General features: G+C 51.1%; 4 protein-coding genes across 4 annotated transcripts; 2 read left to right on the top strand and 2 right to left on the bottom strand.

Annotated features, from left to right (window-relative positions):
* Positions 1 to 99: 99 nt before the first annotated feature.
* CDV56_109344 (WD40 repeat domain-containing protein) lies at positions 100 to 1,770 on the bottom strand (the record flags this gene model as incomplete). Its single annotated transcript, XM_026762963.1, has 3 exons — positions 100 to 343; positions 400 to 1,478; positions 1,546 to 1,770. The coding sequence occupies 3 exons, from the start codon at positions 1,768 to 1,770 to the stop codon at positions 100 to 102; spliced, it is 1,548 nt and encodes a 515-aa protein (XP_026617961.1).
* Positions 1,771 to 2,027: 257 nt separating this feature from the next.
* On the top strand, positions 2,028 to 5,009 carry CDV56_109321 (MutS family protein MSH4; the record flags this gene model as incomplete). Its single annotated transcript, XM_026762940.1, has 8 exons — positions 2,028 to 2,178; positions 2,236 to 2,528; positions 2,580 to 2,898; positions 2,958 to 2,998; positions 3,050 to 3,199; positions 3,251 to 3,370; positions 3,435 to 3,522; positions 3,580 to 5,009. The coding sequence occupies 8 exons, from the start codon at positions 2,028 to 2,030 to the stop codon at positions 5,007 to 5,009; spliced, it is 2,592 nt and encodes an 863-aa protein (XP_026617960.1).
* Positions 5,010 to 5,323: 314 nt separating this feature from the next.
* On the bottom strand, positions 5,324 to 7,816 carry CDV56_109299 (E3 ubiquitin-protein ligase HEL2; the record flags this gene model as incomplete). Its single annotated transcript, XM_026762918.1, has 3 exons — positions 5,324 to 6,977; positions 7,039 to 7,277; positions 7,343 to 7,816. 3 exons carry the CDS (start codon positions 7,814 to 7,816, stop codon positions 5,324 to 5,326), a joined length of 2,367 nt encoding a protein of 788 aa, XP_026617959.1.
* Positions 7,817 to 10,480: 2,664 nt separating this feature from the next.
* EifCb (translation initiation factor eIF3 core subunit b) lies at positions 10,481 to 12,914 on the top strand (the record flags this gene model as incomplete). The annotated part of the gene is made up of 4 exons (XM_026762859.1): positions 10,481 to 10,553; positions 10,633 to 10,825; positions 10,893 to 12,420; positions 12,486 to 12,914. 4 exons carry the CDS (start codon positions 10,481 to 10,483, stop codon positions 12,912 to 12,914), a joined length of 2,223 nt encoding a protein of 740 aa, XP_026617958.1.
* Positions 12,915 to 13,796: the final 882 nt, after the last annotated feature.

Raw genomic sequence — 13,796 nt, 5'->3', positions numbered from 1 at the left:
AGATATTATAGAGTCTAGACAGGTAGGAGAGTAATAGAGTGATAGAATAATTAGTTTTAGCCATAGGGTATCTGTGTTCGGGTCTATAATGAATCTAGATTAGTTGGTCCATATCCGCACAGCTTTGTCCTTTCCTCCACTGCCCACTCTCTGTCCGTCTGGACTCCAGTCAACGGCGAAGACTTCGTCTCTATGTCCCGGCAGGTCCATGGCGAGTTTGCCTGTGCGGACGTTCCAGACCTTCAAGGTGGTGTCCTTCGATGACGACACGAGCAGGCGAGAATCGGCGGAGAAGCAGCACTGGTATACAGCGCCTACATGGCCACGGAGAGTGGTGATGAATCTAAATGGCCTGGTTAGCCCCTAAATGTTGGTGAAACATCCAATATCACGACTTACTTTCCATCCCGTCCATTCCAAAGCTTCACATGGTTGTCGAAACCCGCTGAGGCAATGTAGGCCATGTCCGGAGAGAACGTAACATGGTTGACCTCCTTCTGGTGACCCAGCAGCCGCGCGACAGGCTTGCTAGAGTTTTCGGGGTCCCACAAATACATGGTGAAATCGTCACTCGCCGATACCAGCTTCTCAACGATCTTATTGTTGACGGTGGCAGCCTGCTCGAAGCGCTTCTTCGCTGTAGCCACCTTCTCCGTGTCCGACTCCGGGATCTTGCCGGTGTGGTCATGGTAGGCCGTTCGGAGAGCGAAATCCGTTGACAACGCCAGGTGATTCACGCGGTGCGCGTGGGCTGATAATGTCTGAAGCAACGAACCGTTCTGTGCGTTCCAGATCTTGATCGTTCTATCGTGGGAAGAAGTGTAAATCTTCCCTGTCCCGCCCCAGCGCACGCAGGTGACCGAGCCCTTGTGTCCGGTGAGGACAGTGTCAATTCTTTTCCCAACCACATCCCATATGCGGACCGTCGAGTCCTTCGACGCGGAGGCTAAGCGCGGCCTACCCGCCTCCTGCATATGATAGGGCTCCCACGCCAGACTGGTAATCCACTTTGCATGGCCCTTGAGGGGTCCTCCTAACGGTGTTCCTTTTGCCGCATCCCACAGTCGCACAGTGTTATCCATACTTCCGGTTGCGATCATTGCTCCGTTGGGCGAGTAAGCTACAGCCAAAACCCAGCTGGTGTGGCCCTTGAGCGTATGCTTGGGAGTTCCTGTGTCGCAATCCCAGATCCGCGCCGTCGAGTCACCACTTCCAGACACCATGGTAGACGAAGAGACCGGGGAGAAGGAAGTCGCAAGGATTGCCTCTCCATGTCCGGCAATCGAAGCGGAGCATCGCGAAACAGCTTTCACCCGGAAAACGGCCTGCGGCGTGAAATAAAGGTGGATGGTATCTTCAGTCGTCTTCAGCCCTGGCTTAAGCAAGGAATGGTACAGGTCTGCAAGAATATCGATCGTTTGGCCATCTTTGTCGTCAGACTGGTAGGTGAATCGGTACGGTACTCGTTCGTCATCGTCCTAGATTTGGAGTATAGAGCTTTAGTCCCTACAATCTTTCGCAATTGAATCATTCCTGCGTACCTACATTGCCTTGTAGTGTATTCAAGAGAGTTTCGAGATTCTTGATGTTGGCGTCAGCCACTGGAACGGAGACTGAAGGACCAGTTGCGGACCCGGTTGCTTGATCAAAGAATTGTACTCGGACGCTTCCCAAGTTGTCCGGGATGCTCTCGATTTCCTGCTGAAGTCGTGCCTTTTCCGCAGTCTCCAGCTTTTGGCGCTTGCTCGGAGGGGGTACGAGAGTCGCCATCTTGTCAAAAAGGGAATATTATTAGCGATTGCTATGATTGTTGTCTTGAGCAATAATCCCCGACCGTCAAGAAAAAAAATTCATCCAAATCACTTATCGCGGGGGGTGGGATCTGCGCTAAACCGGATACGGACAACCCTGCTTATCGTATACAACTGTTGTTGTACAGAGTAGAGACACTCCTCTATTTACCCCTTCCACTTCCTTTCATCGCTTTAATCGTGATAAGGGACTCCCATTGATTGCTAACTACCAGAATGATGAAATCATTGTCTCGTGTCTCGTCCTTTGGAGACGCTAGTTCTTTTGCAGCTCTTACCTCCAGACAGGAAAGTGAACGACCCCGGACAGCAAGACCAGCCACAACTGCCACAAGTATTGCGTCTCAGGACATCATCTGTGCTGTCAGTGAGTCCAGAGGAGTATCGTCAACTGTTGGACTTGCATTCGTCAATCTCTCAACAGCGGAGACAGTCTTATGCCAGATCTGTGACAGTCAGACCTATGCCAAAACTGTCACCAAGATCGCAGTTTTCGAACCCACAGAGATCCTTTTCATGAACTCTGCCAGAGAATCCAAACTCTTCTACATCATCCAGGAAAACATCTCAGACACTACTTACACTTTTCTTGACCGCAGGCATTGGTCAGAGAAGGTTGGCCACGAATATGTTGATCGCTTGGCGTTTCCGCAAGATGTTGAAACAATCAAAATCGCTCTTGGAGGAAACTACTTTGCATCGTGTTGCTTGGCTGCTGTAAGACTTGCATCGATAGATTTTGAGTGTCATAAATCTGACGCTCAGCAGGTGCTCAAGTACGTCGAACTTGAGCTTGACCGGGTATTTGCATCACATTCTCTGCGAATCAGATTCGAACCTTCCCAAGGCTCCATGTCGATTGACTTGTCCACCATAGCCTCACTCGAATTGATTCAGAATCTCCAGAATGCAAAGTCGAAGGATAGCCTCTTCGGCCTGCTCAATGAGACTTTAACCCCAATGGGTGCCAGGCTCCTTAGGGCCAACATTTTGCAGCCCTGTACAGAAAATTCGAAGTTGTTGGCAAGATACGACGCCGTCGAAGATCTCTCTACCAAAGAGGATACGTTTATCTCTGTCAGACAAGGTCTGTTCGAGTTTAGTCTAATCTGCTCAAAATACCACTAATCTCTGTGTGCCCCATAGCCCTGAAAGGTTTCGTCGATGCAGACAAAGTTCTGACGTCTGTCAGTTCCCTCGCTCTATAGTACTGATACTAGTCATCGCTGACATCGCAGCTCATCCTCGCTCCCACAAAACGCACCTATCAATATGTGGAGCAATCAGTCAACAACGTCATCATGCTCAAAACCTATGTCTCATCAATCAAATCAATATATAAAGCGCTTGCGACAGCTCAGAGTAGCCTTCTCATGACTATACGAGAGGTATACACTGACCCGATGTATACTGTCTGCTGACCCATTGACGCCTGTCAGTTATGTGCTCCAGCAGGCCACCGAGCAATAGAACGGCTTGTTGAAGAGACATTGAATGAACATGTAACGTACCAGACCAAGCCGCTTGATCTTAGAAATCAGCGTATATACTGCGTCAGGGTACCTTTTGCTCTCTCTGCGGACCATATATTATTGACAGAAGCTAATGACCAGCTCGCTGCAGGCCGGCGTCAATAGTCTCCTCGATGTCGCAAGGCAGACATATAAAGAAGCAAATGTAGATGCCGCAGACCTTGTGGCCAAACTCTCAGGTACAATGCATTGGTTCTGCTTTCCTCTGGTTGATATTGATGCCTGCCCTTTCTCAGAATCGCACAATCTCAACCTAGACCTCAAATTCGATTCGGCTCGTCAGTATTATATCAGTGTGTCCGCTTCGGAGGTAGAGACTCTCCCAGAAACCTTCATCAATATATACCGCAGGAAAAACCGCATAGAATGCCAGACACTTGACCTCGTCAAGCTAAACCAGAAGATTATAGACGCGCATAATGAGGTCATCAACATGAGTGATCAAACCATTCAAAGCCTTATCGACGATGTCTGCTCGGAAATATCCGTCCTTTTCAGGGTGAGCGAAGCTATAGCCATGCTTGATATGCTTGCTGCTTTTGCGGAGCTTGCCACATGCAACGAATACATCCGACCTGAATTGACGGATGTGCTCGCTATCAAATCCGGACGGCACCCGATTCGGGAGAAGATCCATACGAAAAAGTTCATTCCCAATGACGCTTATGCAACTCAGCAGTCGCGTTTCCAGATAATCACTGGCTCGAACATGAGTGGGAAATCGACTTATATCCGCTCACTTGCACTGATGACCATCATGGCACAGATTGGCTGTTTTGTTCCAGCAGAATATGCATCCTTTCCGGTGGTCCACCAGCTCTTCGCTCGTGTCTCTACATCTGACGATCTCGAGGCTAATGTCTCAACCTTCGCCGCGGAAATGCGCGAGATGGCGTTTATCCTCCGTAATATCGAGCCGCGGAGTATGGTGATTGTGGACGAACTCGGCCGCGGCACGAGTACCACCGATGGTCTTGCGATCGCCATCGCCATTGCCCAGGCTCTTATCGAAAGCCACGCCCTTGTCTGGTTCGTTACGCATTTCCGCGACTTGGCTTTGATCCTGGCGGAGCGCAGCGGTGTAGTCAGCCTTCATCTAGCCGCGGAAATCTCCCCGGATATATCTCGAATGATAATGCTTTACAAAATCGCAGAAGGTCCAGACACAACGCAATTCTATGGCCTTGCGGTGGCAAAGCTTGTAGATCTGCCGCCAGGTGTGCTCGAGTCTGCTCAGGCAGTATCGGAGAAATTGAACAAGATAGCACAATGCCGGCATAGCAAGTCCAAGGCGCTCATGCTATCACGTAAGCGTAATCTGCTGCTTTCTTTGAGAGAGCAACTTTTACAAGCGCGCAATGGAACACTGGAAGGGGACGCTCTCCGGAAATGGCTGAAAAAATTGCAGGATAACTTTGTACTGCGTATGGCCGCCATCGAGGAGGAGACGGCTGAAATGAGCGACGATGAAATCGATAATGATCCAGACACTGTTCCGACCGAAAGAGCACAAGATAACTTTGAGCACCCATCTCCCCAGGGGTGCGCTGAAGGTGCCTCTGGTGATGAACCGCAAACTGCCATTCTGATCTCATCGGCTTCTGGGGAGTCGGTAACAGATTCCTCTTCACGGGAAATGTCTCATGATGAGACCCCAGCGGACTAATGGCTTTGGTCAAACACAGGCACAGTGAAACTAATTACATGACAGGTAACGAGGTTGCATGTTAAGATATTGTATCATAAGAAGCCGCATAGTATCTGACATATCTTACTTGGCAGATTCATCAAGGCAACATCGAGATTCGCAAAGACTTAGCTTCCATTCCTCTAGTTCCTATGTAACCTCTCCTTACTTGACAGGACAGATCACTGCATAACTTTTTACTCTACCAGAATTACCTCTAACACAATATGTGACCGCTTAAATACAAATCTCAGATAGAACGACAATAGACAGGTGGCATATAGACAGATACTTTACCCAAAATGGAAGAGTGTCTGCTTGCCTTTCTTGCCTTTACCTTTCTTCCCTCCACCTGTCGACGACTCCCCGTAGTCATCATCGGCCACGTTCGTAGATGCAGAAGCGCTTCCGGCGGATGAGCCCCAAGCATTGACCGGTGGGGGCCGTCGGTCGTCCCATCGAACTGTTCCGCGAGTGAGGCCAGCCATGAGGACGTTCGGCTTCGGCGCTGCGGGGAGAGCAGGGAATGCTTCAGTGTCATTTGTATTCCGCACGGCGCGGGAGGTAGTAGGTGCTGGGCGGGAAGATGGGTTGATGGCGCTTGCCATGGATCGAGCAGGAGTAGGGGCCGCTGTGGCCCAGGGAGTACTTGTTGCGGTCGCCCTAGGGGCAGAGCGGGCTGTAGAGGCAGAGAGGGGCGGGAAGAGGTTAGTTGATGAGGATGAGGATGTCGAGATGATAGAACCACTCCTGCCAACCGCAGACCGGGAAGATTGTGCTGTTGATGACTTGAGCCGGAGGACACGCTTTCCACCAACGCCGCTTCCATTTACTGTGCCGGGTGACATGCCTGGAATTTGACCTCCCGGACCTGGTAAAGCAGGGTAGTCTTCGTTGATCGCGCGCCAGTCGTTCCAGGCCTTCAGCAAGGCATTGCGCTTGGATTCTTCCTCATAGATGTCCGCAAGCTCCTTGATAAGCTTTCCGAGTTCACTGCTAGAGGTATCAAATAAGGAGAAAAAAGCATCGATGAGCTCTGTGGGTGAGAGAACTGATGTGCGGTATTGAGAGACTTTGGTGCGAAAATCTGCCAGCTTGTTTGCGTCGTTCCGCAGGAGGTTGGAGGCGCGTTCAATCACAGCTGCGTGTCGCAGACGGCGCGCTTGATCCTGCGGAGTGGCAGGCCCAGACGGAGCCCCGACATTGAGAGCCTCCATTTCTGCAACTGGCGGGCCGGCGGGAGGTGTTTGAACGGGGGTTGCAACGCCAGACCTAGCTGGCGCGCGAACAGTTTGAGTATCATTGCGAGTAAGCTGGCCGCCAAAGCTGCGGGTGGAGACAGACTGTGCACTCTGGATAGCCATCTGTCGCTGATATGCAATCTCATCTCGCCTCAATGGCTGAGCGCTTGACACTGGCAGGGGATCCGCATTGGGATCACGACCACGGCCAGCGCCACGGCGTTGTCTCTGCGGTTGATAAGGTGCTCTCAGGTCGAAGTCTGACAGATCTACCGTCCGCGCGTCTCGTCTAGCATCCTTGGAGAGTCCGTTGGGATGGCACTCTAGCTGATGGGCTTTCAGGTCCATCTGCGACTCAAAAACGACAAACTTCTTCTCCAGACACTCCTTGTCCAGGCAGAGAAAATGATCCTTCTGGAAATGATCTTCAAGGGCATTGTAGTCAATGTAATACTGCTGCTGCCGACTCCCCGAACGGCGGTCGCATATGTGGCATCTCTCGTGACGGTCGCGACAGTGCGCGTAGAGTTCATCATCGCCGTAGAATCTCTTGCGGCAAAATCCACATTCGGGATGTCCTTTGAAACCACTTTGATCCAAGGCTCCTGGCACATCATCACCGTACTTCTCGTGTTTGCGCAGCTCTGCCATAGTGAAAAGTTCATGCTCATGCGTGAAGACCTTCTTGTTCCGAGTGCAAAGATCGCTGAATAATCGTTAGCAGCACTTCTATCAGTCAATGCCCACAACAAACCATGAGCACATACCACATCACTTTGCCATGCTTGCTCTTGACGTGACGATGCAGGTCAGGCCAACCCAAGCAAGCCACATCACAGCTCCTGTCAGGGCAGTTGTACCGCAGCAGCAATACCGTGTCCTCGAAAATGTCATTGTTCTCGTATTTGATTCCCAAATTCTCATCTTTCTGAGAGAAATCAGCATCCGTGAAATCCTCGTATCGCTTCGCCGAATCGTCCGTGAAAATTACATAGCTGGACTCGGTCTGGCCGAAAAGCACACGTTAGCGGACACTGGAGACGAACATTCAGCCCATAAGACGAAGCATACCCGGCAATGCGCACAAGCTTTGTTCTTATACAACGCTCGCAATCTCAAAGCACAGATGTGGCAGGTCCGGTGATTGCACGGCGAAATCGAGCTGTGTGCGACATTCGACGCACAAATAAAGCAGATCTCGCCATCGTCCGCATCGTCCGTCGCTGCTGCAGCTACCTGCTTCCTTTTACCTTCATCCGCCAGTGGAGCGTTTTGCGAGGGCGTTTCCCCATTAGCGTCCGGAGTCGCGGTCTCATCAGCGCCTTGAGCCGGTCTGGCACTGCGGTTCTGCTTATCGCGTCCCCCGCCTCCTCGTCTGGCTCCCTGACCGCGGGACCGCGAACCCCTTCCAGCACCATCGGTTGCACGTTGTGTTCCTTCTGTCTGTCCTGCTTGCTGAGAGAATCCTCCTCGGCCACGTCGTCGGTTACCACCACGGTTCTGGCCTTGCGATGGGGTCGCTCGGGGCTGCTCGGTTTCAGACATGACAACTGGCCAGAGTGAAGTTAGGGTGAAAAGGATGGGGCAATGCCCAAGAGGCAAACGTAGATTTTAAAGGGCTCGGCAATCCCCTTGAATTACGCGACGAACGATTGTCTGGGGTGAGCTGGGGAGGATTCTTGAGAATGCGGGCTGCCTGCACTCTGTAGTGGGGTGTGCGCGGCGGGCAAAAAGTTGCGCTCACTGCTTAGTTATCACCAGGCTTCTGGAAGGATACACGGAGTAGCTTGTCCTTTGATGACCCCCTTTCAAGTCGATTAACAGATCCGCCAAGAACAAGTTTATCTCCCTACTATCTACAGCATTTTAAAGCATGATTATATAATTTGCAGCTGGCAATAACACCTGGTCAAATGATCACGGTGGCCACACGGATTGCTTGGCGTACAGCTTCTGGAATCAATTGAATGACTCATGATGATTCGTCCTATGAAGCTATCGAAAGCTATCGACTGTCAATATCTAAGGTAGCAGACATCCTCCGTCAAGTACCATGTCTCGGAGGCAACACCAACTCCCGCTGGAGAAACAAATGAACATAAGCAACGGCTATCAAATCGCCAATGAGAGTAAGTATAAAATATTGAAATAGAATCGGTAGCGCCTGGAATCCAATGCGATATGCTGGAAAGTGAAAGAAAACAAATATTCAGTATGCTCGTGATGGGTAGCAATGGCCGCACTGCAGTTGAAGGGGAAAATATCGTCGTGTATCGGTCGTATAAATGAAAGACTATTCGTCCGGGCTATACAGATTCTGATTGAGGACCTTGGTCATCGTGAACATGTGTATGCGATCTTGTTTGAAAACAGCGCGCATGGCATCGTCGCAGCGGATTTGACGGCGGTCGTTGGGATCTTGTAAATCGTGTTCACGAATATACTGCCAGAGTCTCTTTACCGTTTGAGGGCGAGAAAGCTGCCAAGCTATTAGTAGATGCTCCAGTTTCAGATAAGACGGAATCGCGGAGTGAGGAATAGCGTACCGTAGCCTCGCCGTCCAGCAATGCCGAAAGCGCCGGAGACAAGTTCAATGGTTTCTATCCAATTGTCAGTTGAGATCGAGGTCCTAGGAGCGCTGGCAACTCACGTGAAACCCGCCGGATCGGTTCACTTCCTTCTTTGTTTCAGAGCCCGAATCAAGATCCGAATCATCCTCCGCCTTGACTTTCTTGGATGTTTTGGCCTTGGTCTTCTTCTTCACCGGTGCTGCCCTACGAGCACTGGCACCTCTAGTGGGCCGAGCCCGCATGTTCTCCTCTGCCTGCAATTTCGCAGCATAGATGGCATCTGCGTCGATATCGTGGTCGGGCTTCTTCTTCTTCGCCGGGGGGGTTTTGCTTGATGGATCGGACTGGTCATCGCTCTCCGCTTGACGCTTCTGAGGGGAGGAAGACCGAGCAGAAGGTGAGGGCTCCGCAGGTGTGACTGAATCATGGTTCTGTGCTTGACCGTTGGAGGTAGGGGCGGTCGATAATGCAGCCGCATCGGAAGAACCTCCTATGCCACTTCGTGCAGCAAATATATCGAACCTTTTCATGATAAGCTGCTTGATTGCAGCCTGAAATAACAACGCGCGTTAGCGGAAATTTTGTAGTGCCTAGGATGGACGGATATCAAAGGGAACAATTTGCGACAGGGTCGAGGACGGCGTTACAGACCTTCTGAGGAGTGAGGTCATAGCCGACGACTTCCTGAAGACCTTTGCGAATGCGCTTCTCAGAAATGGTATTCAAATCGCTTTTCGCAAGAATTGAATCTATGACCTCTATGTATCGGGCCTCAACATCCGGGGATACTGTCGCGCAAGGCATGATGTCAGTAAAGACCGAGTTCGGAGCTTAGGCACAACATTAGAATGGTGATCTTACGCGACATGTCGTCCAAGAGCTTCAATTTCTTATTTTTCCACAGATTCAAAGCTGGAGAAATCAGAATTGAGCCCGGAGAAACTTCTACAGGTCGAGAGTCAAGTGTTGATGAGACCAAAGTGAGTCCAATGGGTATCGCAATGGCGATAGTTGAGCTCGTCCAGATCTAAGCGGTCACTCACTTGGCGCTTAAGACCGGCGGGGCATAAGAAACGGAGGCAGGTATATCAGGGGTGACAGGACGAGAAGAGAAGAGACATATAAGTTCTTTATAAACAAAGACAGGATGAAGACGGTTGACCCCACAGCAAGTAGGGTATTCAACCTGCAGCAGCAAAGGAGTCCGGGATGATGCGTCGGGATTTCAATAATAGTGATTGTTGTTGCTCTTCCTACCCACCCCAGAGTGTACAACACTGACGGAGTTCTAATTACCAGTTTACCATACCTCCCGCTCTAGATGTGTGTATGTTACGAGAATAATACCACCTCGGTCTAGAACTATGCCGAATGAGGAAATCATGCAGGAAAGCCTGAGGAGCCTGAGGCAGATGATGTGGTAAGGAGGCACATGATTCAACTCAGGTGATTTGCTGACTCAGAAATAAGTCAGCACACCGCACACAGAAGCGGCTGCGCTTGGGATTTGCTCTTTTTGCCCTAAAATCGAAGGCCAGCCAAAACGGGGTTGACCAGCAGAAAATTAGACAGTATCTCATTCTCGATATTCCCACCTCCCCCATCGCCTTCGCTCCACCGTCCCCGGTCACGAACAGCCATGGCGCCCAGTTTTGATACTTTGTCTGAGCAGGACCTCCACGAAGAGGAGGAGGAGGAGATTGACTTCTCCGGTGAGTGCGACTGTTTGGGTGGACGTTTTCTCGCTTTGTTGCCCCTCATGGCTAACACGGCTCCTTATCCGATATTCAGATCTCAAGGCGCAATATGAAGTGAAGCTCGAAGAGGGATTGGATACGTTTGTTGTGATCGATGGACTCCCGGTTGTGCCCGAAGAAAGCAGACAAAAGCTCATCAAGTTCTTGTTGAGGAAACTCAACACGGTGGGCCACACGTCTGAAGATGCGGTCTTTATGCCCCTCAACGACAAGAACATGTCCGAAGGGTATGTAACGGTGGAAGAACACAGGGCTGCAGCTCACATAATTAACCTTTTCTTTCGCCTTCTATAGATATGCATTCGTCGAGTACGAGACCCCCGAACAAGCCGTCGCCGCGGTCAAGCAGCTGCACGGCACTCCCCTTGACAAAAAGCACACTCTTCTCGTGAACAAGTTGATGGATATCGAACGCTATGGTCGCGAAGGGCGCATTGATGAAGAGTACAAGCCCCCCGTCATCGAGCCTTTCAAGGAGAAGGAACATCTCCGCTCGTGGCTTGCGGACCCCAACGCGCGTGATCAGTTTGCCCTTTACCGTGGCGACAAGGTTGGCGTTTTCTGGAACAACAAGAACAATCCGCCAGAGAATGTCGTCGACCGTGCGCATTGGACACAGCTTTTCGTCCAGTGGTCTCCCAAGGGTACTTATCTCGCGTCCGTTCACCCTCAGGGTGTTCAACTCTGGGGTGGCCCCGCTTTCTCGAAACAGAAGCAGTTCCCTCATCCTTTCGTCCAGCTGATCGAGTTCTCGCCTGGTGAGAGCTATCTGACCACCTGGTCCGCGCGTCCGATTCAGGTCGAAGAGGGCCAGTCTGTTTTGTCTTACGAGGAGGAAGGAAAGAACATCGTCGTCTGGGATATTGTGACTGGAAAGCCTCTACGTTCCTTCGTCTCTCACGACCTCACTGCTGGTCCCGCGGGAGAGGCCGAGCCCAAGAAGAAGGTGCAGTGGCCTGCATTCAAGTGGTCTTCCGATGAAAAGTACGTTGCTCGAATGCTACAGCACCAGTCCATTTCGATCTATGAGCTTCCACGAATGAACTTGCTTGGAAAGACATCGGTGAAGATCGACGGCGTTATGGACTTTGAGTGGTCACCCGCAACCGTGAATCGTGAGGGCATCAAACAATACGAACAGTTGCTCTGCTTCTGGACCCCTGAAATCGGCAGCAGTCCCGCCAGAGTCGCCATGATGAGCGTCCCATCGAAAGAAATTGTACGAACACGTAACTTGTTCAATGTCTCCGACGTCAAGCTCCACTGGCAATCCCAGGGTTCGTATGTCTGCGTGAAGGTGGATCGTCACTCGAAATCGAAGAAGTCCATGGCCACCAACCTCGAGATTTTCCGGGTACGCGAGAAGGGTGTTCCTGTTGAGGTTGTTGACAGTCTCAAGGATACTGTGATCAATTTCGCTTGGGAGCCCAATGGCAGTCGATTTGTTCTCATCACAAACGGCGAGGCTGTCGCTGGTGCTGCTGTTGCACCCAAGACGGCCGTGTCCTTCTTTGCCCCTGAGAAGAAGGGTGGAGCAGTCGGTAACTTCAAGCTTATACGCACCATCGAAAAGAAGAACAGCAACGCGATCTACTGGTCGCCTAAGGGTCGTTTCGTCGTTGTTGCTACCGTTCACTCTCAGACCAGCTTCGACATGGACTTCTGGGACATGGACTTTGAGGGTGAGAAGCCCGAGGCCGAGAAGGACTTCGCCGCCAACCTTCAATTGATGAAGACCATTGAACACTACGGTGTGACAGATATTGACTGGGATCCTACCGGTCGTTACGTCGTCAGCAGTGCTAGCGTGTGGACACACTCGGTAAGAAGCCTTTGCCACCCTCTTCATCAATATTTGCGACATTGCTAACTTATCTACTCTTCTAGTTGGAAAACGGCTGGAACCTTCACACTTTCGCCGGTAACACCCTTGCCGAGAACCCCACAGACAAGTTCAAGCAATTCCTCTGGCGCCCTCGCCCACCCACTCTTCTCAGCAAGGAGGAGCAGAAGCAAGTGCGTAAGAATCTTCGGGAATACTCCAAGGAGTTCGACGAGGAGGACAGATACGCCGTCGATATTGCCAACACAGCCGTTGTCGAGAAGCGCAAGCGGGTTCTCAACGAGTGGCTTGCCTGGATTCGCCGGGAGAAGGAGCTCCTTGCCGAGGACAAGGATGCCTATGGTCTCCCCGAGGATGTGGACGACCCCAAGTCGGCCAAGGACGCCCCTTCAATCACGCAAGAGCAAGGCGAGACAGTTGTGGAGGAGATTGTCGAAGAGATCATCGAGGAAAGCGAGGAAGTGATCGGTTAATTGGGGTTCTTTTTTCGTATCTAATGCTGTCCTCTATTTGCCGTATTTCTTTTCACTCCTCTTCTCTGTCGACATCTTCGCCAATTTCTCTCCCAACATATCGGGATTTCTGTTTTTCTCTCCGCCTTAAGCCTCTTCCCATGATCATTTTGGCTTGGTTTCAGTCCACGGGTGTCTGGAACGTTCAAAAAGTGAATAGATATATGTGTGATCTCCCCAGATGGGAATTTATGTACGCGATGTCGGTAGTATGAGAGATGACAATGCATGAGCGAGCAGATCTTCGCAGGAGCCGTACATAAATCTAGGTTCCATTATCTGGGAATCATCCATCTTCTCACATCATACTAAACCCATAAAAACAATGAGCCCAACAAAAGCATTCTGATACTGGTCTCTCAACCGCCCATCATACAATTCATCGACACCACTGGTTGCCGTTGCACTCGTACTCGCACTGGTCCCAGTGGCAGAAAGCCCCGTCGTCTCTGGCCCAGAATACATACTCGCCGATTGCACATTCACGCGAAAGAAAGCATTCTGGTTTCCAACAACGTTCCCCGCAGGCGAGTACTCACACACCACATACCAGCCCTGCGCCCTCGTATACCGGCCCTCTTTATCCTTGGCGTCGCTCCCATTGTGATACCCGCAGTCGAATGCCGCACACCCGACCTCCCTCGTCGCCCTCCAGACCAACTGCGTGAAATGCCCCGTTTCTTCGCTGAATCCCGTTGGTAACTTGTAGTTGTATTTCTGGCCCTCGTCGCCCCAGGCCGAGACGGCGGCTGTCGGGTCTGGATAACCGAAGGCGAGGTTCTCGCCGTATGGGCTGTCCTGGGATTATCGGTTAGGGTTTCAAGCGTACATCTGATAGGGATA

This window comes from Aspergillus thermomutatus, assembly GCF_002237265.1.
Source record: "Aspergillus thermomutatus strain HMR AF 39 chromosome Unknown NODE_15, whole genome shotgun sequence".
NCBI lineage: Eukaryota > Fungi > Ascomycota > Eurotiomycetes > Eurotiales > Aspergillaceae > Aspergillus > Aspergillus thermomutatus.
The sequence above is the reverse complement of the archived record's forward strand: the minus strand, read 5'-3'. Positions and strand labels throughout refer to the sequence as shown.